The 26,992-nt window shown below is 47.4% G+C and overlaps 1 protein-coding gene across 1 annotated transcript in view; it reads left to right on the top strand.

Annotated features, from left to right (window-relative positions):
- Positions 1 to 2,079: 2,079 nt before the first annotated feature.
- LOC132585240 (RING finger protein 32-like) overlaps positions 2,080 to 26,992 on the top strand; it is a 38,692-nt gene continuing 13,779 nt past the window's right edge. Inside the window, 3 exon segments of the mRNA XM_060257045.1 lie at positions 2,080 to 2,163; positions 10,442 to 10,792; positions 10,794 to 11,337. Of these exon segments, the coding sequence (XP_060113028.1) occupies positions 2,080 to 2,163; positions 10,442 to 10,792; positions 10,794 to 11,337 (979 nt within the window).

The raw sequence follows: 26,992 nt of genomic DNA, 5'->3' as shown, positions 1-26,992 counted from the left end.
AGAGATCTCTTCAAGAAAATTGGAGAAATCAAGGGAATGTTTCGTGCAAAGATGGCCATGATAAAGGACAAAAACGGTAGGGACCTAACAGAAGCAGATGAGACCAGGAAGAGGTGGCAAGTCTTTCCAGTCTTTTTGAAGCTTTGAGGCTTTTTGAGGAGAAGCACCAGATGGTGAAAATTTGGTGCTTCTCCCTCAAAAAAACAGCCCCCCGGCCCCCAGGTGCTCATGGATTGATTCTCCATTATATCCTAAGGGGGCTGCTCTCCATAGAGTGCCCAGCAGACATTAAAACCCCTCCCCCACACACTTTCTGATAACCCTGAAGCAGGGGGAGGGTCTTCCAACCAGGGGACCCCCTACCCCCAGTTGGGGATTCAAGCACCAAAAATGCAAGTAATCTCTTAAAGGAACCTTTCAGTTATTTCAAACCTGTATTCTATTATATTCATAGGATGATACACAAAATATAATGCACATTCACAAGCTCATTCCATAGATGATTCAAGCCCACATACAATCTTATAAAGTCCTCAAATGATGTCCCAAATAATGAAGATGGCGCATCCTGGAATCTCCACTCTTCCTCCTTGCGATTTAAAGCAACCCCTTGAATTTCCAGATGGTGATGAAATCGACCAGTAAACACTAAAAAAAAAGGTAAAGGTAATCCCCTGTGCAAGCACCAGTCGTTTTCAACTCTGGGGTGACGTTGCTTTCACGACGTTTTCACAACAGACTTTTTACGGGGTGGGTTGCCATTGCCTTCCCCAGTCACCTACACTTTCCCCCCAGCAAGCTGGGGACTCCTTTGACCGACCGTGGAAGACTGAGTCAACCTGGAGCCGGGGCTACCTGAACCAGCTGCTGCCGGGATCGAACTCAGGTCGTGAGCAGAGGGCTCCGACTGCAGTACTGCAGCTTTACCACTCTGCGCCACGGGGCTCTTCCAGTAAGCACTATAAGACTGCAAATAGCTATATTTCCTTACAGAAAATAAACGGTGAGATGAATCCTAGGCTTTCTTCATGTTTCTGTCAATTCTTCTTCTTGGCCATAACTTAAATCAGAACCCATGCCTAATACACTTCTCTCTCACTTTGGCTTGCGTAAAAACTCCAGTATCTTCTAAGTAGCGCATAGGGTCTTAGAACAGGGGTGGAGAACATCAGGCCCGAGGGCCATTTAAGGCCCTCGAGATAACTTGGTCCAGCCCTCGGGGTTTGCTGAGCCAAGCCTCTCTCACACACTCTCTTGTGTGAAGGACTGCTGCTGGGGTATGTGGGTGCCTTTAAAGGTCTGCTGGGAGCAGCTGAAGGGAGTGAGGGAGGGCTAGCAGGGGTGGGGAGTAGGAGCCAGCTATCACCAGTTCAATTTGCACGTGATTATCCCAGATGGTGTGACCTAATATGCTAATATTAGGGGATGTGGTCTAATATGCCTGGACCTAGGCATTTGCCTAGGGCGGCAGGCCAGGGTGTGTGTGTGTGCTGAATTAGGCTCTCCCCATGTGACCTCAAAAAGAAAACCAATTATTTGCATTAATTTTGCTGGCCTGAATCGTTCTCCTTCGGCGGAGCACTGTTTTTCAAGTTGATAATTTTGTATGGCCCACGAATGATGCTATAAATATCCAAATGGCCCTTGGCAGAAAAAAAGGTTCCCCACCCCTGTCTTAGAATGTGCATTTTATTTTGTGTATCATTCTATGAATATAATAGAATACAGGTTTGAAATAATCAAATGGTTCCTTTAAGAGATTGTTTACTCGCATTTTTTGTGTTTGGATAACCCAGGGCTTTTTTGAGCAGGAACGCAGTCCCGGCTGGCTTGGTGTCAGAGGGTGTGTCCTAATATGCAAATGAATTCCTGCTGGGCTTTTTCTACAGAAAAGCCCATTGTGAAACAATGGTGGCATCAGGGAGTGTGGCCTAATATGCAAATGAGTTCCTGCTGGGCCTTTTCTACCAAAAAAGCCTTGGGATAACCTATCTGCGGTAGTTTCCTGGGGATTGGCAAACCTAGATGGGTGGGAGTCAGCATTTCAGGAGTGGGGCAGGGCTCCGCCCCCAAACAGCGATGCCCGTGCATGCCATCCCTGACACGATGACATCATGCAAAAATGACATCATCACATCATGGACGTCGCACGGCGATGCTCTGGTTTGAGGGAAAAACTTGATGGTTGAATTGCCTTCGAACCATAAGGTTTTGTCCTCAATCCAGAGTTTCGCTACGTGATGTCCCTGACGTGATGACATCACTTCCACGTGATACTATTGCATCAGGGACGTCACATGGGGATGTTGCTGCTTGGAGCAGAGTTTTCCCTGCCGACCGGCTAGCTGGGAGCGAGTAGAAGCCCCACAGATCGGGGGATCCCCTGCCCCCACCTGGGGAATAGGAACCCTGCATCAGTTTCACTTGTCACTTGCTGGCTCTCACTTGTGATGGCCTAGCAGAGTCCAGACCAGGCCTTGCTTACGTTCTAATACAGTTTTGTTCTGTTTTGGTTCTGGGTGCTATGGAGTTATTACACTGGTGATGAAGATAAAAGCACAATTAACCGTGGAGATGCATTATTATCACACAGTTTGGCATAATTCTTGGAGGGATGAGGCTCCAAAACATGAGGGGTTTGGGCAAGTCTCTCACACGAGGTTTCTGTGCCCTAAAAGGCTCCTTTGTTCTTCCAAAAGATTCTTCAGTATTTTTTGAGCCTTTGATTTTCTCCACTATGTTCCTGTATCCCCACTGGAGAAAGCCAAGCCAGCCAGTGGCTCAGAGAATGCACTTAATGTTAAAGTTGCTTTCTTTCCACCCCTCCCTCCCTTCCCTTCCCAACCCTCCCCTCCCTCCCCCCTCTGCCCTCCCCATCTTCCTTCCTCCCTCCCTCCCTCACTCCCTCCTTCCCTCCTCTGCCCTCCCCATCTTCCTTCCTTCCGCCCTCCCTCTTTCCCTCCCTCTCTCCCTCCCTCCCTTTCTCTCTCCATTCCTCCCCTCCACATCCTCCTCCCTCCCTCTCTTCCTCTCTTCCTCCCTCTCCCCTCCCCATCCTCCTTCCTTCCTTCCTTCCTTCCTTCCTTCCTTCCTTCCTTCCTTCTTCCCTCCCTCCCTCCCCCCTCCGCTCTCCCCATACTCCTTCCTTCCTCCCTCCCTCCCTCTCTCCCTTCCTCCCTCCCTTCCTCTCTCCCTCCTCCCTCCCCATCCTCCTTCCTTCCTTCCTTCCTTCCTTCCTTCCTTCCTTCCTTCCTTCCTTCCTTCCTTCCTTCCTTCCTTCCTTCCTTCCTTCCTTCCTTCTTTCCTTCCTTCCTTCCTCCCTCCCTTCCTCCCTTGTGACTCTCCAACATCTGACATTCATGTCTTGCAGCTCTCAAGTACCTGAATTTACTCTGTGTGGCTCTTATGTTAAGTAAGTTTGGCCACCCCTGTTCTAGGGAGAGTTCAAGCTTGATTTGATTCTACAAATCAATTGTTTGTCTTTTTGGCCGTTGCCAAAAAAATATCACATCTCATTCACATATCTACGTCTCCATCATATATATTACTAGTCTTTGTGGGAGGAGCTTATGCTGCAGCTGTGGGAGGAGCTTATGCTGCAGGAATATACTACGATGGGGGAGGCTGCAGCATAAGCTCCTCCCACAAAGACAGGGAATTCTCGCGGTGCTTCCCGAAATCATGGGAAGGAACTTTATTAGAGCAGCTCTCATGCCACTGGTGTAACAGGATGAGGGGGACTGAAGCATTCTCTGGCAAGGCCATGCATGGGTAAGCCATTGAAAGCCAGCAAGATGTCTCCCCCCCCCCCAAAAAAAGAATTTTTTTAATTAAAAAAGCAACAGTTGTATCTGAAGGCAACAGTTCTGCTTTTAATTTTAATTTGCTCCTGTTTAACCTTCCCCCCCCCATTAGATCTTTTCTGTAGGCCAGTCCCTCACTCTGCTTCCAAGAGAAATATCTTGCTGTCCTTTGCAAATAAATAAAAACAAAATTATACCACAAGTGCCACTCTGATTTATATGAATGCCTCATATATGTAGAAGTGCCATTCAATCCCCCAGAAATCAAGGTCACTTTAATATAAGCAAATAAACAAAAAATACTCCTCACATATCATTAATCCATTACTTGCAGATTATATTTACAGAAGAATGCAACTGATATCTGTTGACAGAACATAAAATCTCAGGCGGTACTAAACTAACAGTAAATGCAGATTAGGAGTGGCCAAACTTGCTTAATGACAGAGCCACATAGAATAAATGTCAGATGTTTGAGAACCACAAGACAGGAAAGGAGGGAGGGAGGAAGGAAGATGATAGATAGATAGATAGATAGATAGATAGATAGATAGATAGATAGATAGATAGATAGATAGATAGATAGATAGATAGATAGACAGACAGACAGACAGACAGACAGACAGACAGACAGACAGACAGACAGACAGACAGACAGACAGACAGGCAGGCAGGCAGGCAGGCAGGCAGGCAGGCAGGCAGGTAGGTAGGTAGGTAGGTAGGTAGGTAGGGAGTAGTGGAAAGAAAGCAGCTTTAAATGCATTCTCCAAGTTGCCAGCTGGCTTGGTTTGGAGAGCCACACAAAATGAGTGAAAGAGCCACATGTGGCTCCCAATCCGCAGTTTAGCCACCCCCTGATGCAGAGAGATTTAATATCCCAGTACTCCAAAACGACGTCACAGTGCAGTATTATAAAAACGCTTGATCCTGCTTCCTCTTCCACCGTGCTGAAGTCACTTCAGTTTGTATATTTTTGGCCGGATTGAATAATATACATTTCTGGTAGTATATCGAGAACAAGCAAAGACCCTTTGTTTGAGAGGCTCCATGCAGCTGCGCTCAGATTGGCCGCTTTTGCACAGCCAGCCAATCAGGCAACCTCTGTGGACTCACGCTCTAGCGAATGGGGTTCCACTAGGTTTGTATTCTGGGGGTGTGTTTTGGTGGCAGGTTATGCATATATCGCTACGGCTTGCTACGTGTGTTTTCCAGTTTCGGGATCAATCCAGTGTGAGGCGGAAGAAGTGTTTCACTTACTTCCATCTGACTTTGCGCTTTCAGCTTCAGCAGCCAGAGTGTGACCTTTTCTGTGACCTTCCCCCCACAGAACGGAGGTGACCCTTGGAAGAAGGTCTGATTAGTAAAAAGCCTCCAACCCCCTCCCCCCCCATAAGGGTTGTTAGGTCCCCCGCATGGCCGCCATGGGGGGATGGAGGGTTAAGGTTGCCAGATCCAGGTTGGGAAACTCCTGGAGATTTTTTTTTGGGGGGGGGGGCTGGGGAGGACAGAGACCTCAGTGGGATACAGTGCCTCCGAGTCCACCTTCCAAAGCATCCATTTTCTCCAGGGGAACTAATGTCTGCAGTCTGGAGCAGTGTTCCCTCTAAGCTAGGTTAGCGTGAGTGAGCTCACAGATTTTTAGCCTCCAGCTCACACCTTTTTGTCTTTGCTTAGGAAGGATGACCCCAGAGCACTCTCATGGATGCTGTAGCTCACCACTTTCAAAGCCAGAATGTTACCTAGATTTATGGCACTTCGCACCTACAACAGCAGTCTGCTTTTTTATCACCCTCCAGCGTTGTTTCAGCCCTGCTTTGTCCTAACACTAACAAACACAGATCCCTGTATGTGATTCTTTTAAGCTGCTAAAAACATCTCCATGATTCTACGTACCAACTCACTGCCCATTTATATTAAGAATTGCTGCTTGCCATTCCCATTCCCATTTTGTCGGATGAAGTCTGCTTAAGAGCATACGAAAGCTTACATTCTGAATAAAACTTACTTGGTCTTAAAGGTGATACTTGTCTACTGCTTTGTTCTATTGCTTCAGACCAACACAGCTACCTACTGGGACCCAACTTTCATGCCAGTAGCTCACAAAGTAGCATTTTGGCTCACAAGATTTTGCAGCTTAGAGGGAACACTGAAATTACTGTAATTCCAGGAGATTCCTCAGGTCCCATCTGAAGGCTGGTATCCTTATCACAAATAAACAGCTTCGTTTAAAAAAAAAATCCAAACAGTCTGTTATATATGTGGACTGATGTTATGTATGTGGACTGGATTCGGTGTCCTGCCGGATTCATTGGAGCCAGACGAACAGAGCTTGGGGACTTGGGAACAATGGATAGCAGGATCCAAATCACTGCTGCCCTGCACCAATCACAGGCCCCCTGCTGGTTTGAATGATCCAATCACATGCTTGCATGGGAACCCAGAGTTGTATATTGCAGGGGTGGCCAATGATAGCTCTCCAGATGTTTTTTGCCTACAACTCCCATCAGCTCTGGCCATTGACTATGCTCGCTGGGGCTGATGGGAGTTGTAGGCAAAAAACATCTGGAGAGCTACCGTTGGCCACCCCGGTATATAGTTTTGGCCCCATTGGCCAGTTCCTCAGTCTTGTTAGTGCAGAAATCTACCATGCTGTACCTAATAAAGAGCTGACGTTTCACTACCACCTCGCCACATGGATGCACGGAACCCACTATGTTAGGGGTGGCCAAACTTTCTTAACTTAAGAGCCACACAGAACAAACGTCAGATGTCTGAGAGCTGCAAAACATGAGCATTAGCTGTCGGAGAGCCACCAGACATGATCAGATGTTTGAGAGCCGCAAGACAGGGAGGGAGGAAAGCAAATGGGGGGGAGAGGTGGAAAGAAAGCAACTTTAACTTTAAATGCATTCTCCAAGCTACCAGCTAGCTTGGCTTGGAGAAGTGATTTAAAGAGACAAATGCCTTCTCTAAGCTGGTCAACAGGGCAGTGGGGGTTTCGAGAGCCGCACAATATGTGTGGAAGAGCCACACGCGGCTCCTGAGCCACAGTTTGGCCACCCCTTCACTATGTTATACAGTCCTCTTGTGCAGCAACAAAAAAATAAGTGGACGGCATGTTTAATAACAGAAGATGCTATGTTGTGGAATAAAGAGACTGTGGGAGTGGAAGAAGGAGCCGCGACTGAAGACGAAGGAAAAGGGCTATGTCTCAGTGGGAAACTTACAAACGCCCTCGCTCCCCATGGAAAATATTTTCATGCGTATTTGAGGCTCAGTGCAAAAATGTGAATTTTTTAACGATCCTGAGCCCCGCCAGAAGTGACAATGGATGGAGCCCCTCTTAAAAGTTGAATTAAAACCTGCCAGGATGGTACGCGGTGCATCTTTTCAAACGCAACTGCCTCCAAAGACGGGCGGAAGGGATGTTGCATCTTTAATTTTTCCCCCCGTTAATTATGGATTGAGCATTGTTGTGAATCTTGTCCTCAAAACCCAGCTCGGAAAATAAGACCAGATGCTCATACCCAGGTTTGGCTCAGGAGGGAATTGAACAGAACATATTGGTTTATAATTAATGTAATTTGTTGGATTATCTTTTGTGAAGGAGGGAAGGTAAACAGCCTTCCAGTATTGTAGTCAAATTCTTCCGAGCGGAGAGAGAGAGGCCCTCTTCTTGAAGGGAAAGTATTTCGGCTAGGGAGGGGGGGCTCGCTTCCTGCTGGGGAACAGAGAGGTTTGGAACTGCCTGTCACACTCAAACATATTTTAATTAACTCAAAGGAAAGAATTAGGCTACGGAGCCTAAAGCAAATTACGGCTCTTAAAAACGGGAGCCAGCGATTCTCCCAACTGACTGTTTGAATTAGGAGCAATTCTCTTCCTTTTCTATTGTGATTTCGTTGCAATGGAAGGGTAAGGACGGTGGAGATCTTTCCCTGTCTCACCACGGTGAAATCTGCCACTGGCCACATGTTCCAAAGCCAAAAGCAGGGCTCCTATGTCCTCTGATATGTGACAAACGCCACGCCTTCCAGAGCTGAATGCAGGAAAGCAGCATTCAGCAACGCAAATTGCAGAAAATGCATGAGGACGTAAGAGAAGCCATGTTGGATAAGGCCAGTGGCCCATCCAGTCCAACACTCTGTGTCCCAGAAGAACATAAGAGAAGCCATGCCGGATCAGGCCAGTGGCCTCTCCAGTCCAGCACTCTGTGTCACATGAGAACATAAGAGAAGCCATGTTGAATAAGGCCAGTGGCCCATCCAGTCCAACACTCTGTGTCACACAGTGGCCAAAAAAGAAAAATAAAACACGTGCCATCAGGAGGTCCATCAGTGCCGCCAGGACACTAGAAGCCCTTCCACTGTTGACCCCCACCCCCAAGCATGAAGAAGGCAGAGAATCACTTGCCCCAGACAGAGTGTTCCATCTATATTTTGTGGCTAATAGCCACTGATAAACCTCTGCTCCAGATGTTTATCCAATCCCTTCTTGAACCTGTCTATGCTTGTAGCTGCCAACATTTAAATAATGTGATTAAGTTTCAGGTAAGATAAGAATGGGGGGTAAAAGGGAAGGGAAAGGGGTAAAGTGATTAAATTTTATAACATTGTTCATTTCATGTCCTCATAATCAACATCAGTCATCTTATAATATTTTTTTTCTTTTCCATCTTATCATTCAATAGTCATCAACATCTCTTAAAACTCCTACTAATAAAAGAATATATTTTTATACGGCACTATTTATCATCTATGCTTGTGGCTGCCACCACCTCCCTGGCAGTGAAGTCCATATTAATCACCCTTTGGGTGAAGAAGGACTTCCTTTTATCTGTTCTAACCCAACTGCTCAGCAATTTCTTGGAGTGCCCACAAGTTCTCATATTGTGAGAAAGGGAGAAAAGTACTTTTTTCTCTGTCTTCTCCCATGCATAATCTTGTAAACCTCTATCATGTCACCCCTCAGTCAACGTTTCTCCAAGCTAAAGAGCCCCAAGTGCTTTAACCTTTCTTCATAGGGAAAGTGTTCCAACGCTTTAATCATTCTAGTCGTCCTTTTCTGCACTTTTTCCAATGCTATAGTAGCTTCATTGAGGTGTGCCGACCAGAATTGTACACAGGACTCCAAAATGAGGCTGCGCTGACGATTTATACAGGGGCATGATGTTCCTGGCTGATTCAAAAGCCAGCTCCTGGATTCCATTCCAGCATCAGCAAAAAGGGGAGATGGGGGTGGGGCTATGCAGATGAGGGAGAGGGGCTATGCAGTTCAAAATGGGTCTTAGGGTCAGGGGTCGCCATTAAGAGGGACTGCATTGAGCAAAACTGCTGGGGGCAGGAGAAAACTTGCCCCTGAGAAAATGAAATCCGATATGGCTTAAGGTCCAACTGTCCCTTTTTACTTCCCCCCACGTCACTGATTGGTAGGGGCCAGGGGTGGAATTCTAGCAGGAGCTCCTTTGCATATTAGGCCACACACCTCTGATATAGCCAATCCTCCAGGAGCTTCTAAAAAAAAACTTATAGTCTCTTGGAAGATTTACCTCATTGTCCCCCACTCACCCAAGTGGTGAAGATGCTCCCGGAACCCTTCACAATCATCCTTGGTTTTCACCAGACTGAAATTTTGTGGCATCCGCAAATTTGGCCAGCACACAACTCAGCCCTGCTTCCAGATCATTTATGAACAAATTAAATAGGACCAGGGGTGGAATTCTAGCAGGAGCTCCTTTGCATATTAGGCCACGCACCCCTGATGTAGCCAATCTTCCAAGAGCTCACAAGGTTCTTTTTTTGTAAGCTCTTGGAAGATTGGGTACATCAGTGGGTGTGACCTAATATGCAAAGGAGCTCCTGCTGGAATTCCACCCCTGGAGGTAGGTGGTACCCTTTTGATTGGTTTGGACCCTATCAGTCCCGAAATCAAAGAGGACACCAATCCCTACATCTCTCTCTCTCTCTCTCTCCCCCCTAATCAGGCCTCATTTTGGGCAGGAGCTCAGAGGAGCAGAGCTGCAGGACATCTAAATTTCCTTCCTTCCTTCCTTCCTTCCTTCCTTCCTTCCTTCCTTCCTTCCTTCCTTCCTTCCTTCCTTCCTTCCTTCCTTCCTTCCTTCCTTCCTTCCTTCCTTCCTTCCTTCCTTTCTCCTCCCCCCCTTCTGGTCTCCAGTGTTCAAACCCCCTATTAGAATTTTTCTGAACTCAAAGATGTCACACACTTTCTAATATTTCCCCCCCCCCCCACAAAAAAAAGGAAAAATAACCAAAACATATCAAGCAGCCAGATGGATATCTTCATCATGCCACTGTAGCCACATAAAAAAGGTAGTCCCCTGTGCAAGCACCAGTCGTTTCTGACTCTGGGGTGACGTTGCTTTCACAACGTTTTCACAGCAGACTTTTTACGGGGTGGTTTGCCATTGCCTTCCCCAGTCCTCTACACTCCCCCCCCCCCCCAGCAAGCTGGGTCCTCATTTTACAGACCTGAGAAGGATGGAAGACTAAGTCAACCTCGAGCTGGCTATCTGAACCCAGCTTCTGCCGGGATCGAACTCAGGTTGTGAGCAGAGCTTAGGACTGCAGTACTACAGCTTTACCACTCTGCACCCTGGGGGGAAAGTGGGGAAAGTGTAGAACACATACAAACCGGTGAACAAAGACGACATCAGAGCATTAATAGATACCAGACTGAGGAGAAAAGGTAGTCACCAACAAGAAAATGAAGACCCAGAACAAGAATATGTCCTCGATCCTTGTCCTCAGCCTCTTACATTAGCTCAGAAATGTGGCTTGGTGGAGCCTCCTGCACTGCCACTAACAACAGATGAACGGGAGCACGTAAAGCAACGATCCATAAAGCAAGGAGGTTCTGTACATCCTTGCGCCATATGCAGAGAAGAATTTGCACTTCAGCCACAGGTGCTGCTGTCGTGTTCCCCTGTGTTTCACAGAGCATGCCTGAAAGCTTTTGAAAGATTTGCAGGTAAAAAAGACCTGTTCAATGCGTAGAAAGATCCAGTATCAAACTCGAGTAATTCATGATGGAGCACGCCTATTTAGAATCAAGTGTGCTACAAGAATTCAAGCTTGCTGGAGAGGGTACATTGTTAGAAAATGGTATAAGAACCTGGAAAAAAACAGTGCTTCCAAAAGATCCCAAATTACGGAAAAAAAATTCTTTGAAGAAAAGTTTACAGAGATTTGCCAATGCTTGCAGAATTCATACAATAACAATGCAGATAAACTCTTCTCTGAGATTGGTTCTGCAATAACTGCAAGTCAAGCTATATTTCAAGAACTGGACAAAAAGCTGGGCCCTTTCATAAGTGAGGCCGAACGGGGGGAAATACATATGCAGGCACTGAGGCAAGATGCAGCTGACTGCCCAATTTGCATTATGCCATTCAGTCATCCGACTGGTCTTCAGGATGGACTTCCCCAGAACGGCCACCAGTCATGTTCACGCAAGACTGTTCTGCTTTCCTGCTCACACATGTACCACAATGCCTGCCTTCAGGAGAGCCAGTTCGGTGCAGTGGTTAAGTGTGCGGACTCTTATCTGGGAGAACCGGGTTTGATTCCCCACTCCTCCACCTGCACCTGCTGGAATGGCCTTGGGTCAGCCATAGCTCTGGCAGAGGTTGTCCTTGAAAGGGCAGCTGCTGTGAGAGCCCTCTCCAGCCCCACCCACCTCACAGGGTGTCTGTTGTGGGGGAGGAAGGTAAAGGAGGTTGTGAACCGCTCTGAGACTCTTCGGAGTGGAGGGCGGGACATAAATCCAATATCTTCTATCTTCTTCTTCTTATTTGAAGAGTTCTCCTTAGGAGAAACACCCATTTGCCCCTTGTGTCGCTCTTGCTATAAAAAGAAAATTCAGAAGAAGAAGAAGAAGAAGAAGAAGAAGCATTTTAAGGTAGATGCTGAGGTGATATAATTTAGTACCCCTTCTGGTGATGTCAGGGGTGTGTGTGGCATATGCAAATGAGTTGTGCTAATGAGTTGTGCTAATGAGCCCTGGCACCTCTTTTTCTACAAAATGAGCCCTGCCCATAATGTTTTTGTTCAATCAACAGCTGTCCTCTTGCCACCAAATCAAACATGCAGAGTTGTTTTAGGTGACTGCGGGAATAGATGGTTGATTTTCTTTATTTTTAAACCTGTCGTTTCTTTCCAAAAGTCAGACCACATTTGCCTAAGAGGCCTAGCGCATTTGTGTCACCGCACTACTTTTGAACAAAGTAACATCCCTTCTTTCTTTCTTTTTTCGGTTTGTTTGTTCCGTGACCCAGACGCCGAGTTGAATGTCTAGATTTTCAGTTTAGAAAATGCACATCGCTAATGAGTTGCAGGCCCAGCTGATACAATATGCGCTTTCCTACCGTATTCACAAGAATGATGTTCGCTCAAGGGGAACAGGAGCCTTATCAGATGGGTCGACGTTCTCAGATATCCCGTTCAAATTTTTATACCCTTATAAATTAAGAAATGCTAGAATGAAGTGACCAGATGTTGGAGCCTCCTTCCTCGCATCTTTAATCGGGTGTGACGGCAAGGATGTTTTTTTCGCATGCGGCTGCGACCGGACGGGCTCTGTGTCTGACTCGGCTTCGGTCTCCTCTCCAAAGGCAACTTTATCTGTTTCTGAAGATAGAATCTGGGTGACGCTTCCCATGACTTTTTCAAGACTTACAGGTGCGGCACTCACAAATCACATCTGCAGCCGAAGTGGAGGGAAAGAAGAAATTGCTAAAAGTGTGAAAAAACTTGGGAACCGACAAGGCACTCCTGGGACCTTGCCTGGGAAGCCGTCTTACATATGTATGTAAGTGTGTCAGTGAGGGTTGGAGCATTTTCCCTATGAGGAAAGGTCGAGACTTCTCAGTTTACAGAAGAGACAACTAACGGGGACATCATAAGAGTAGGGTTGTTGCCAGCCTCCAGGTGGAGGGAAGAACAGGAGAGAGGTCACTTCTGGAGTATGGATGCAAAACAACCATAAGGTTATAGTCAGGGCTTTTTTTTAGCAGGAATACACAGGAACACAGTTCCAGGTGACTTGGTATCAGGGGGTGTGGCCTAATATGCAAATGAACTCCTGCTGGATTTTTTTTTCCCTTACAACTCCTCTGAGCAAGCCAGGGGGGCAGTGGGCAGGACACCTTCCATCCCCACCCCCCCAGTGCGCTCAGAGGAGCTACACCAGCCTCTCCCTAACCCGGCTGTTTCGAAGCTGGCATCTCAGTGTTCTCTTAAGAGAGTGCACGGTGCGATGAGACTTAGGGGGCGTGAAGCCTCATCGCATCATGCACTCTTTAAAAGAACACTTTACTGAGATGCCAGCTTTGAAGCGGCCGGGTTAGGGGGAGGCTGGTGTAGCTCCTCTGAGTGCAGTGGGGGGGGGGGCTGGAGCACAGCACCACATTGCGGCATCACAAATATGACAGGGAGGGGGCAGGAGAGGGTGCGGCATGCAGCCGGGGAACAACGTGACAACTCTGCCTGGGGCGGTGCGCACCCTAGAGTCGGCCCTGCTTCTATGCCCAGTTGTTGGCCCTCCGGAGGAACTGGTTGGCCACTGTGTGAAACAAGATGCTGGAACAGATGCACTATTGGTCTGACCCAGCAGGGCTCTTCCGATGTTCTTATGAAGGCCTTGGCCTCTCTGCCCTGTTGTTGGCCCTCCAAAGGAACTGGTTGACCACTGTGTGAGACAAGATGCTGGAACAGATGCACTATTGGTCTGATCCAGCAGGGCTCTTCTGATGTTCTTAGGAAGGCCTCAGCTTCTGAGCCCTGTTGCTGGCCCTCCAGAGGAACTGGTTGGCCACTGTGTGAGACAGGATGCTGGACTAGATGGACCACTGGTCTGACCCAGCAGGGCTCTTCTGACGTTCTTATGAAGGCCTCAACCTCTATGCCCTGTTGTTGGCCATCCAGAGGAACTGAATGGCCACTGTGTGAAACAGGATGCTGGACTAGATGGACCACAGGTCTGATCCAGCAGGACTCTTCTGATGTTCTTAGGAAGGCCTTGGCCTCTCTGCCCTGTTGTTGGCCCTCCAAATGAACTGGTTGACCACTGTGTGAGACAGGATGCTGGAATAGATGCACTATTGATCTGATCCAGCAGGGCTCTTCTGATGTTCTTAGGAAGGCCTCAACCTCTATGCCCTGTTGTTGGCCATCCAGAGGAACTGAATGGCCACTGTGTGAAACAGGATGCTGGACTAGATGGACCACAGGTCTGATGCAGCAGGACTCTTCTGATGTTCTTAAGAAGGTCTCAACCTCTATGCCCTGTTGTTAGCCGTCGAGAGGAACTAGTTGGCCACTGTGTGAGATAGGATGCTGGACTAGATGGACCACTGGCCTGATCCAGCAGGCCTCTAATTATGTTCTTGTGCTCAGCAAGAGGCTTTCAAGGCCAGTGAGAAACAGAGGCGTTTGCTATTTATTTCCTCTGTGGAGCTTTCTTTTGTGGTCTCCCATCCAAGTACCCTTCTTAGCTTCTGAGATCTGATGAGATTGAGCTATTCCATGCCACCTTCTCCCCACAATCTGTCTTGGGACATGGCAAACATCCAGCATTGCTCAACTCACTGGTTAAGATCTTAAACCCTGTTCTCCATACCCCTCCCTGGAGAGGTGATCTGGGTGTTCACCGGAGACAGGGCCTTTCCATGGTGGCGCCTTGCCTTTGGAATGTCCTCCCCTTTGAGGCTTACCAGGTACCTACCTTCCTTTCCTTTAGATGCCGGGCCAAAACATTTCTTTCTGCTCACTATTGGGATGAAGGACTTCCTTGACCCTTTATTTCACTGCATGCTTTGACAGTACAGCAGGGGTGGAATTCTAGCAGGAGCTCCTTTGCATATTAGGCCACGCAACCTGGTGTAACCAATCCTCCAACAGCTTTCAAAAAACAGCCTTGTAAGCTCTTGGAGGATTGGCTACCTCAGGGGGTGTGGCCTAATATGCAAAGGACTCCTGCTAGAATTCCACCCCTGTAGTACAGCAACAACTTTTATTCAAAGAGCACAACTGCTCCGTCTTCTTCATTTTCTGACTGCCCAAGGCTGCAATAACCCATGACCTGACTTTATATCCCCATTTAGCTAATGAAGCTCACTGTGTGTCATTGGGACAATCTTGCAGTCTAACCTCCCTTGCAATGAGCTTTTTTGCAAGGATAAAATGGGAGAAGGCCTAAACATTTTGTAGGCAAGATCAGGGGGCTTTGTTGTAGCGGGAACTCCTTTGCGTATTTGGCCACACCCTCCTGATGTAGCTAATCCTCCAAGAGCTCACAGGGCTCTTAGTACAGGGTAGGGTTGCCAAGAGCTCTCACTGAATCAGAGGGCTGGGAAGACTCACTACAAGATGGATGAACTCAATAAAGGAAGACGTGACCTTCGGTATGTGAGATCTGAGTAAGGCTGTCAATGATAGGATGTTCTGGAGAGAGGAGGAGGAGGAGGAGGAGGAAGAAGAAGAAGAAGAAGAAGAAGAAGAAGAAGAAGAAGAAGAAGAAGAAGAAGAAGAAGAAGAAGAAGAAGAAGAAAACGAGGAGGAGATATTGGATTTATATCTTGCCCTATACTCTGAATATCAGCGTCTCAGAGCGACCCACAATCTCCTTTACCTCCCCCCCACCCCCGCCAAATACAGGGTACGGTTGCCAAGTCCAATCCACGAAATATCTGGGGACTTTGGGAGTGGAGCCAGGAGCAAGGGTTTGACAAGCATCATTAAACTCCAAAGGGAGTTCTGGCCACAACATTTAAAGGGACTGCACACCTTTTAAATGTCTTCCCTCCACTGGAAATATTGAAGGATAGGGGCACCTTCTTTGGGGGCTCATAGAATTGGAACCCCTGGTTCAATCTTTTTGAAACTTTGTGAGTATTTGGGGGAGAGGCAATGGATGGTATGCTGAATATTTGGTGCCTCTGCCTCAAAAAAAAACAGCCTCCCCAGAGCCCCAGATACCTGTAGATCAATTTTCCATTATACCCTATGGGAATCAATCTTCAAAGGGAATAATGGAGTGCCTAGCAGACATTTCCCTCCCCCCGCACCGCTTTCTAATGACCCTAAAGCAGGGGGAAGGTCTCCAAACCAGGGGATCCCCTGCCCCCACCTGGGGATTGGCAATCCTAGTACAGGGCCTACAATAAGCTCCAGCAGGATTGGCTACATCAAGGGTATGTGGCCTAATATGTGAAGGAGTTCCTGCTAAAAAAAAGTCCTGAGCAAGATGAATATGAAATAGGCTTCCCAACCCTCCCGCCCTGGCGGGGGACCCCAGGATTTCCACCCTCTTCCCCCGCTCCCCAAAAAAACGGAAGCGGGGGGAGGGGGGAATGGTGCCGGGGAGCATGGCGAGCCGCCGCATCCCGGAGCGGGCGAGGCCGCCGCGCCGCTGCTGCCCCCTCCCTGCCCACCGCAGCTGCTCCTCCGAGATGAGCCCAGGCTGAGCCCATCTCGGAGGAGCAGCCAAGAGGCGGCAGCAGCGCAGGGGAGGGCGAGGCAGGCCAGGAGCATGGTGCGCCGCGAATCCGGGCCCTTCTAGGACCCGGACTCGTGGCTCGCCACGCCCCCAGCCTGCCTCTACCCCCCCCCCCTCCGATTCCACCCCAGAGGCGGAGCAGGCGAGGCCACCGTGCCGCTGCCGCCTCTTCTCCGCTCGCCGTGGCTGATCCTCCGAGATGGGCTCAGGCTGAGCCCATCTCGGAGGAGCAGCCATGGCGAGCGGAGAAGAGGCGGCAGCGGCGCAGTGGCCTCGCCTGCTCTGAGACGGGGCGGCTCGCTGTTTCCCCCCCTCCCCCCTAGCTCCACCCCAGTGTCTCCTGGCTCCACCCCCAAAGTCTCCTGGCTCCACCCCCAAAGTCCCCAGATATTTCTGGGGTTGGGCTTGGGAACCCTAATATGGAATCAATGAACGTTCAAAATATTTTGCACTTTCTCATAAAATGGAGTAGGCAACTGGAGGACTGAGGAACAAACTATATGTTATTTTATTACCTAATCGTTCTAGGTTCCTGACTGGATTTCCCCAACCGGACTCGATTTCTCTGATGCCATACAGTAGCTATAGGGAATGACATTTTTAAAACCTGCAAGATTCCAATTCGACTCCAATACCATTTTCTGAAGCCAAAACAGCCCAGGGGATAGTTATTTGCCTAACTTTGGAGATGCTTGTGCTTGGAACCTGGACTCAAGTTATTTAAAAAAGTTATGTATCGTTTGGCCCTGTGCTCTTAATTACCTCAGAAAATCTCTCTTTGCACGCTCTTTAGTTGACTGTGATGAAAAGAAAATCCAGCTTTTTTCCTGTTGGCCTTTTGTCTTGATGTTCTTTGGCTAATTGTAAACACTTATCTATTATTTTTATGATATACAATAAAAAATTTTCACAACGTACAATGTGACCTACTTAACGCCGCAACAACAGCTTTTCCTGAGAAGCTGAGGAAGATTTTCTTTAACACTTCAGTAACTCTCGCCCATGACTGAGCATTTGTCATTTTTTTGTTTGTTTTAGTTTACAATCTATACTGCACAACTGTACAGAAGTGACACAGGAAAATGGAACCACCTAGCTTTCCACACTGACTAAATGGTGGGAAAGAAATGATTTTGAGAGACACCCTCACATATAAGTGTTCCTCAGTTTGAAGACCATTGGAGATTTCCTTTCAAGCTTTGATGCTAGAGCACACGGTGAATCAGAAAGAAGTTGTTGATGTTTTTCAGTTTAAATTTTTAAAATACAAAACAAAACATCAAACAATAATCTAAAATAAAATAAGAAGAAGAAAGACAATAATAAACATAGCACATAGATAATACACACATTATTATCTTAAGCAACATAGTCAGAAATAAGTAGTCTAGACATAGCAGATCAATAAAAGAAGTAATCCACATATTTTTTGGCAATCCACAGACAAGTTTTTTGAGGAAAAAATGTAATTAAAAAGAAGAAGAAGATATTGGATTTATATCCCGCCCTCCACTCCGAAGAGTCTCAGAGCGGCTCACAATCTCCTTCACCTTCCTCCCCCACAACAAACACCCTGTGAGGTGGGTGGGGCTGGAGAGGGCTCTCACAGCAGCTGCCCTTTCAAGGACAACCTCTGCCAGAGCTATGGCTGACCCAAGGCCATGCTAGCAGGTGCAAGTGGAGGACTGGGGAATCAAACCCGGTTCTCCCAGATGAGAGTCCGCACACTTAACCACTACACCAAACTGGCTCTAAAAAAGGGAGACCATTTCTCCTCAAAATCTGCTTTATATAAATGATTTTCAGCTATTGATAGTTGTGTTGTCAATTTATCAAATATTAACAAATTCCAAAGACGTTTTTAAAAATCTATAATATAATAATATAATATAATATAAAAATCTATATATATAATACACTAGATTTGGAACTGAGCTTGGTAAAACAGGCTATTTTAAATAACATTTTATTTCCCAGAGCTCAGTTCTGACTTTTGGATCTTATTGGACTCCCTGTAGCGTTCATCAGGGACCCAGATATCCGCCTTCCATCAGGGCCCTGATACCTGCCCTTCTTCATGGACTTCCAGTCAGTACCGGTGCTGGGCTTTCTGGCACCCTAGGCAAATCACCCATTAGCGCTGCCCCCCCCCATTAAAAATATAGGGAAATTGAAGTGTGCCAAACTTAAAAATTTTCACATTTTTAATTTACTGATTTTTAATTTTAATTTTTCAAAAAAATGTGATGTTATAAAAAAAAATTGTGAGAATTTTACAGCATAGCCCTATACATGTGTGCTCAAAAGGAAGCCCCACAGCATTCAGTGCTGCACACTCCCAGGTAAGTCAGACAGTCTCCATCCTGCGTCCCATAAAGCTGAAGGCAACAGAGGAAGAGGAAGACTCAACGGTCATTTTGTAGAAAAATAGGCGGTGGAACTCATCCAGGGATTGTTATGCAGCTGCACATACTATTCAATGGACAAGGAGGTGGAACTCTCAGAAGGAGGAGGTGGAACTCTCAGAAAGGTTCAGGAGCTATGCTCCTGTGAGCTCCCACTGAATCTGAGGCCTAGGAAGACTCACTACAAGATGGATGGACTCAATAAAAGAAGATGCGACCTTCAGTTTGTGAGATCTGAGTAAGGCTGTCAATGATAGGATGTTCTGGAGGGGGGAGGAGGAGGAGGAGGAGGAAGAAGAAGAAGAAGAAGAAGAAGAAGAAGAAGAAGAAGAAGAAGAAGAAGAAGAAGAAGAAGAAGAAGAAGAAGAAAAGGAGGAGGAGATATTGGATTTATATCTTGCCCTATACTCTGAATTTCAGCGTCTCAGAGCAACTCACAATCTTCTTTACATCCCCCCCACAAAAGACACCCTGTGAGGTGGGTGGGGCTGAGAGAGCTCTCTCACAGAATCTGCCATTTCAAGGATAACTCTGTGAGAGCTATGGCTGACCCAAGACCATTCCAGCAGGTGCAAGTGGAGGAGTGGGAAATCAAACCCAGTTCTCCCAGAAAAGAGTCAGCAAACTTAACCACGACACCAAACTGGCTCTCTGCCCCTCCCTCCCGCATCATCAGGAGGAGTAGGAGGATGGAGGAGTCAAGTTTTTTATCTTTTTTTTTTTACATTTAACCCAATAGAATTCACTAACATCAGCAAGGACAGAGGTACTCGAACAAGTCATGCCAAGCCACCAGCTGAAGAGAGGACTAGAGATGTGCCTCTCCACCCACTCACCCCCTGCACCAAAAAAGCAGGGTACCATAGACTGGATTGTACAGTTTCCAAGAAGGTATGACAAAAAGGAAAACTGTTCCATTCTTTAAAAAAAAAAAAATCATAGTATTGGAAGGCATCTGTCAAGGCATCTTAAATCACTTATTGGGTTGTTATTGTTTTAAGCCTTCCAGTTCCAATAGTTTAGATACTTTTTCTCCCTTTTTATTCAGTTTTGCAAGAAAATACCAAACAAACAGTTCATTGGATAAGGCCTTGGGTTTTGTGGCATTTAATATAACAAAAAGGGGGAGGGGAATAAAATAAATCCCACATCAGAGTACCACATCAGAGTTTCCTTTGGATTTCATTCTTGATTTGTTGAGTTCTCTGAACATGCCTTTTATTCCAGACATCTGTACTGTTAGCGTTTCCTTTCCACAACCCCCAGTTAATATCTTCTTGTATAAGATCGCAGTGGCGACTTAATAAAATAATATCCCCCCGAGATGTGGAACTGATGTTTTTTTATAGTTGCCAGGGTTGTCACGAAAACTGTTCTTGCTTGTACACTCTTTCTTCACTACTGGAAAACATGCTGTGGCTAAAACGTGATCAGCAAAAATCCCTGGGACTCAGGAATCCCGACTCAGTGAACTAAAGAAGACTCAGACAACTCTTCCAGGATTGGTTCCTAAATAAGATGAGGTTGCTGCAGACAACCAGGGAACGCAATTCTGGCTGGTTTGGTATCGGGGGTATGGCCTAATGTGCAAATGAGTTCCTGCTGGGCTTTTCTACCCAAAAAGCCCTGTGCGAAACAATGGGGATGTCAAGGAGTGTGGTCTAATATCCAAATGAGTTCCTACTGGGCTTTTCTACCCCAAAAGCCCTGTGCGAAACAATGGTGATGTCAAGGAGTGTGGTCTAATATCCAAATGAGTTCCTACTGGGCTTTTTCTACAAAAACCATAGAGTTTCCCCAGAAGCTCCTAGAGCGGCCAGCGCGCAACGTCGCTGGCATGATGACATCACTGTGAGCGATGTCATCTCACCAGCGATATCTGGGGAGGATCCCCCTGCCAGCTCAATGCGGGTCGGTGGGTTGGGAACCTCCAGGGCAGGAGAATCCCTGTCCAGTCAGAGAACCTGGCAGCCCTACTCTGACCTACCTGGGTAACCTTCCCCTGCTTGCTCATGACACCCCCCTCCCATGGCCACCTGCATGCCCTTTCCTCAAGGGCACACTGGCAGTGGAAGGTGCATGCAGCCATGATCCATGCACTCAGGTTGCTGGGAGCACAGGAAGTGGGGCGCTTTCAAGCCAACGGGTCAGGGAAAGGGATACAGGCAAGTGACAGAGGCATTAGAAGAACAGACTGGCGATGTATCTTGCTCAGTCCTCTAAGACGGTAAGCACCACAGAGCAAAGCAGACAGGTTCATTTCAGTCTCCTTTCTGTCTGGTTCTGCCTTCACTCACCCTCTCTAACCAACAGAATGTAACTCAGGGAACTTCCTTCCTCTTTGTTCTCCTCCTCTTCCTTCTCCTTTCCTGCATGCATCAGGAGGAACAACATGGTGCATCTCCTCCTGATCTGAACTACACAGATGGCCTACTAGCCATCTAGTTAGCTAGAATAGCCATCCAGTTAGCTAGAATAGTTGAGACACTCTTTCGCTCCACTACATCTATGTGTTATGCTTCTCTGAAATAAATCCACCAGTACTGGCTTCTTAACTTAAAGCAAAGGCTCTCTGTGCAATTTGTGGGAGAGCGTGGTCACCATTAGACTAGGCCATGCTGCTGCACAGAAGCTCAGAAGGAGCACTCAGCTAAGTGAAGGGAAGGATGGCTGCCTGACCAGTCCAGCCATCCTAAACCAGACCCAACGAGAGGTGGTGTGCAGGTGGGGAGTGGCATTGAGCTCTGACAGATGTTCTCATCTCTGTGACACCCTGTGAGAGCCTGTTTGAGAGCCAGTTTGGTGTCTTCTTCTTCTGTGATCTTCTTCTTCTTCCGTGAGGTAGGCAGAGCTAAGAGAGCTCTAAGAGAAACTGCTCTTGAGAGGAACAGCTCTGCAAGAAGCTGTGACTGACTCAAGGTTACATCAGCAGGTGTTTGTGGAGGAGTGGGGGAATCAAACCCAGTTCTCCCAGATTAGAGTCTGCGCACTTTAGCACTACACCCAGCTGGCTCTCAAGAACATCCAATCATGATGGATATCTACTCCCTCCAGAACAAGAGGTGCTAAGCCACTTTCAATCAGTTGCTAGGGAGCACAGACAGGATGCTGATGCTGCTGACTTCCTGTTTGGGGGGCTTTGTAGAAGTAACTGGTTGGCCATTGTGTGAACAGAACCCTGGGTTAGATGGCCTTTCATCTTGACCACTGTTCCCTCTAAGCTGCAGAGTCTTGTGAGCAAAATTCTACTTTGTGAGCTACTGGCATTAAAGTTGTGAGCCGCTGGCATTAAAGTTATGAGCCACTGCATAAATTATTGTCATCCTTCCTGAGCTAAGGCTAAAAATCTGTGAGCTAACTCAGCTTAGAGGGAACGCTCCTGACCCAACATTGCTCTTCTCAAGGCCACATTTTGGGCAGGAGCTCCAGAACCTCTAAATTTTATTGTGCTCTTTTCTTTCTTACCCCCCACTCCCAAATACTTGCTTCTGGACTCCATTGTTCAAGCCCCCTGTGAGAATTTTGCCGAACTCTTAAGATCTGACAAACTTGCTAATATTTTCCGCTACAAAAAATGGGAAAATAATAAAAAATATATACATAAACCAGACAGATGGAAATCTTCATCATACTACTGTGGCCACAGAGGAGAAAGCACTTTAAAATGTATGATGAGAGTAAGGTTTTATTATGACAATTATCATTCAAGAAGCATTTTAAGGTAGATGCTGAGCTGATATTTAGTACCCCTTCTGGGGATTTCAGGGGTGTGTGGCATATGCAAATGAATCATGCAAATTAGTTGTGCTAATGAGCTCCGGCACTTTTTTTTTACTACATAAGAATATAAGAGAAGCCACGTTGGATCAGGCCAATGGCCCATCCAGTCCAACACTCTGTGTCACATAAGAACATAAGAGAAGCCCTGTTGGATCAGGCCAATGGCCCCTCCAGTCCAGCACTCTGTGTCACATAAGAACATAAGAGAAGCCCTGTTGGATCAGGCCAGTGGCCCATCCAGTCCAACACTCTGTGTCACACTTAAGAACATAAGAGAAGCCCTGTTGGATCAGGCCAGTGGCCCCTCCAGTCCAGCACTCTGTGTCACATAAGAACATAAGAGAAGCCCTGTTGGATCAGGCCAATGGCCCATCCAGTCCAACACTCTGTGTCACAGAAGAACATAAGAGAAGCCATGTTGGATCAGGCCAGTGGCCCCTCCAGTCCAGCACTCTGTGTCACATAAGAACATAAGAGAAGCCCTGTTGGATCAGGCCAGTGGCCCCTCCAGTCCAGCACTCTGTGTCACATAAGAACATAAGAGAAGCCCTGTTGGATCAGGCCAATGGCCCATCCAGTCCAACACTCTGTGTCACAGAAGAACATAAGAGAAGCCATGTTGGATCAGGCCAGTGGCCCCTCCAGTCCAGCACTCTGTGTCACATAAGAACATAAGAGAAGCCCTGTTGGATCAGGCCAATGGCCCATCCAGTCCAACACTCTGACCGATTTCGCGCTCACCTTACACCGCTCTCACGTTCATCTTCTCAGCTTGGCTTCCTTCTAATTTCACACTATCTGCCCTGGGACTGCAGCAAGCATCAGCGTTTTCACACAGCAAACAGCAACTGGTTTTTTTTAGCGGCTTCTGTTTCCTGCACAAAAACACCAACACTGGCTGCAGCCCCGGGTCAGATAGTGTGAAATCGGAAAGAAGTCGCGCTGAGAAGACGAATGTGAGAGTGGAGTAAGGTGTGTGAAATCGGTCTCTGTGTGACACAGTGACCAAAAAAGCCAGGAGGAGGTCCATCAGTGGGGCCAGGACACTAGAAGTCCTCACATTGTTGCCCCTCCCAGACACCAAGAATACAGAGCATCACTTGTCCCAGACAGAGAGTTCCACCAATACATTGTGGCTAATAGCCACTGATGGACCTCTGCTCCATATGCTTATCCAATCCCCTCTTGAAGTTGGCTATGCTTGCAGCCGCCGCCACCTCCTGTGGCAGTGAATTCTTTGTGCTAATCACCCCTGGGGCGACCCCTGGCTCCTCTTACATTCTTAATAATGCGGCACACACAAAACTTTTAAAATAGAATGATGACAGAAAGGGCGTTTTTTTAAACAAAAGAAGAAGCGCAGACACCTGTTCATCAAAGGTTTGTAGGGGAGCATAATTACTCCACCGGTTCCAGATCCCACTCTGATTTTGCGCGGTTTGTCTTACACAAGTTTACAAAATAAGCAGGCAGAGTTTGTCGGCGGTGAGGCATGAACGCTCCAGTCGGAGTCCTCCCCCGTCGGAGTCACCTGTGCGAAAATTCTATGGGGATGTCACTCTGCCGACAGTTCAAACACCTCCCAGCGGATGGCAGGGGCTGCTTTCTATGTTCCAGTGCACAAAGATAATGAGTCGGGATGTCTGCAGCTGCAACCAACCTCACAGAGAGCCACAGGTTTCCCCGCACCTACTGTGCCAAGAGAGGATTGTTTTTGCATCGATATCCCAGCAGAGAGGATCTGCCTTCTCTTTTAAAAGCCCTGGCATCCTTGCCAGTAGAAACCACTCATTATTGGGGGGGGGGGGGAACTAATGCACAGCTAATTGCAACATCCCACCAAAAGTGTATTTGAGCCCTCCAGAAATACGTTGAAAAAATATTGAGGAAGAGGGTCATGAGATCATCAATCTGGGGCAGCGATGCTCTATATTCTTGGTGCTTGGGAGGGAGGGTAAAAGTGGGAGGGATTCTGGAGTTCTAGCCCTGCTGGTGGACCTCCTGGTGGCCCCTGGTGACCACTGTGTGACACAGAGTGTTGGACTGGATGGGTCATTGGCCTGATCTAACACGGTTTCTCTTATCTTTTTATGTCTGGGGCAGTGATGCCCTATATTCTTCGTATTTGGGAGGCAACAGTGGGAGAAATTCTGGTCCTGCTTGTGGACCTCCTGATGGCACTTGGATTTTGACCACTGTGTGACACAGAGTGTTGGGCTGGATGGGCCATTAGCCTGATCTAACACGGTTTCTCTTATCTTCTTATGTCTGGGGCAGTGATGCCCTATATTCTTGGTATTTGGGAGGCAACAGTGGGAGAAATTCTGGTCCTGCTGGTGGACCTCCTGATGGCACTTGGATTTTGACCACTGTGTGACACAGAGTGTTGGACTGGATGGGCCATTAGCCTGATCCAACATGGTTTATCTTATGTTCTTAAGTTGGTCTTGCACATAAAGTTTTGACCATCCTTCTAGTCAGCTGTGAATGCATCAGTAGTGGTTAAGTGTTTGGTGTAGTGGTTAAGTGTGCAAACTCTTATCTGGGAGAACTGGGTTTGAATCCTCACTTCTCCACATGCAACTGCTGTTGTGACCTTGGGTCAGCCATAAGTTCTCACAGAGGTGTTCCTCTAAAGAGCAGTTTCTGTCAGTACTCTCAGCCCCGCCTGACAGATGGAAATCTTCATCATGCTACTGTGACCATATAGGAGAAAGTAATTGAAAAAGTACAATGGGAGCAGGGTTTTATGATGAAAATTATACTTCTAGAAGCATTTTAAGGTAGTTGCCAAGATGGTAGAATTTAGCACACCTTCTGGTGATGTCAGGGATGTGTGGCATATGCAAATGAATTGTGCTAATGAGCTCTGGCACCTTTTTCTACAAAATGACTGCTCTGGTAAAACTTCACCTGGAGTATGGTGTTGAGTTTGGGGCACCACATTTTAAGAAGGATATAAACAAGCTGGAACAGGTCTGGAGGAGGGCAACGAGGATGGTGTGGGGTCTGGAGACCAAGTCCTATGGGGAAAGGTTGAGGGAGCTGGGGATGTTTAGCCTGGAGAGGAGGCGGCTGAAAGGTGATAGGATCACCATCTTCAAGGACTTGAAGGGCTGTCCTATAGAGGATGGTGTGGAATTGTTGTCTGTGGCCCCAGAAGGTAGGACCAGAACCAGTGGGTTGAAATTAAATCAAAAGAGTTTCCAGCTCAATATTAGGGAGAACCTCCTGACGGTTAGAGTGGTTCCTCGGTGGAACAGGCTTCCTTGGGAGGTGGTGGGCTCTCCTTCCTTGGAGGTTTTTAAACAGATGCTAGATGGTCATCTGATAGCAATGCTGATCCTGTGAATTTAGGGGGGGGGTAGTATTTGTGAGTTTCCTGCATTGTGCAGGGGGTGGGACTAGGTGACCTTGGAGCTCCCTTTCAACTCTATGATTCTATGATTCCATGACCCCTGCAAGTAGACAATACCTTGATGGACCAGCCCCCCTCCCCCAGCCAATCAGCTGGCCAGTCAGGAGACATACTGGCAAGGGAAGGAGACCTAGGCCACTGCTGCAGTGGCACAACCATGCTCTATAACATCTACCTTAGAGGTTTTTGCTCAAATACCAAAGCATCCCCCAGTGCTGGTGACACAACGACAGCAGTTTCAGTGCATGCTGGGAGTGACATCACCACATTGCTGGCAACAGCAGCCTTGCTCTTGGTGAGTCCTCCCCCACCCCCTGCTTGTTGCTGGTAACCAGGGGTGGAATTCTATCAGGGGCTCCTTTGCATATTAGGCCACACACCCCTGATGTAGCCAGTCCTCCAAGAGCTTTACAAGGCTCTTTTTGGTAAGCTCTTGGAGGATTGGCTACATCAGAGGGATGTGGCCTAATATGCAACGGTGCTCCTGCTAGAATTCCACTCCTGCTGTTAACCCTAGGCAGCTTCATGGGTTCTTGTGTGTTCATTCCCACCATGGAGAAAACCACACAGGGCCGGCCCTGCCACAAGACAAACTAGGTGATCGCCTAGGGTGCCAACCTTCTGGGGGCACCAAATTGAGAGCTCCCATGAGACTCGGTGAGGTTATCAGTGCGGGGGAGACATAGGTTGTTCTGCTTTGGTTCTGGACAGGGCTTTTTTTGAGCAGGAACGCACAGGAATGCAGTTCCGGCTGGCTTGGCATCAGGGGGTGTGGCCTAATATTCAAATGAGCTCCTGCTGGGCGTTTTCTACAAAGAAGCCCTGATTCTAAACAATGATGATGTCAGGGGGTGTGGCCTAATAAGCAAATGAGTTCCTGCTGGGCTTTTGCTACCCAAAAAGCCCTGGTTCTGGATCTACCCAGTAACGTTTGGGTTACCAGTTGAGCTCTCTCTGGAACTATCTCAGTGCTGGTTTGTTCAGGGGAAGTTTAAATGTGATTCATACTACAGAGCTGATTTGCAAAACTGGGTGGGTCCGTCGAACTCGATGCAGTTTATGGCTCCCACTTA

The sequence above is a fragment of the Heteronotia binoei genome, chromosome 16 (assembly GCF_032191835.1).
Source record: "Heteronotia binoei isolate CCM8104 ecotype False Entrance Well chromosome 16, APGP_CSIRO_Hbin_v1, whole genome shotgun sequence".
Taxonomy (NCBI): Eukaryota; Metazoa; Chordata; class Lepidosauria; order Squamata; family Gekkonidae; genus Heteronotia; species Heteronotia binoei.
The sequence above is the reverse complement of the archived record's forward strand: the minus strand, read 5'-3'. Positions and strand labels throughout refer to the sequence as shown.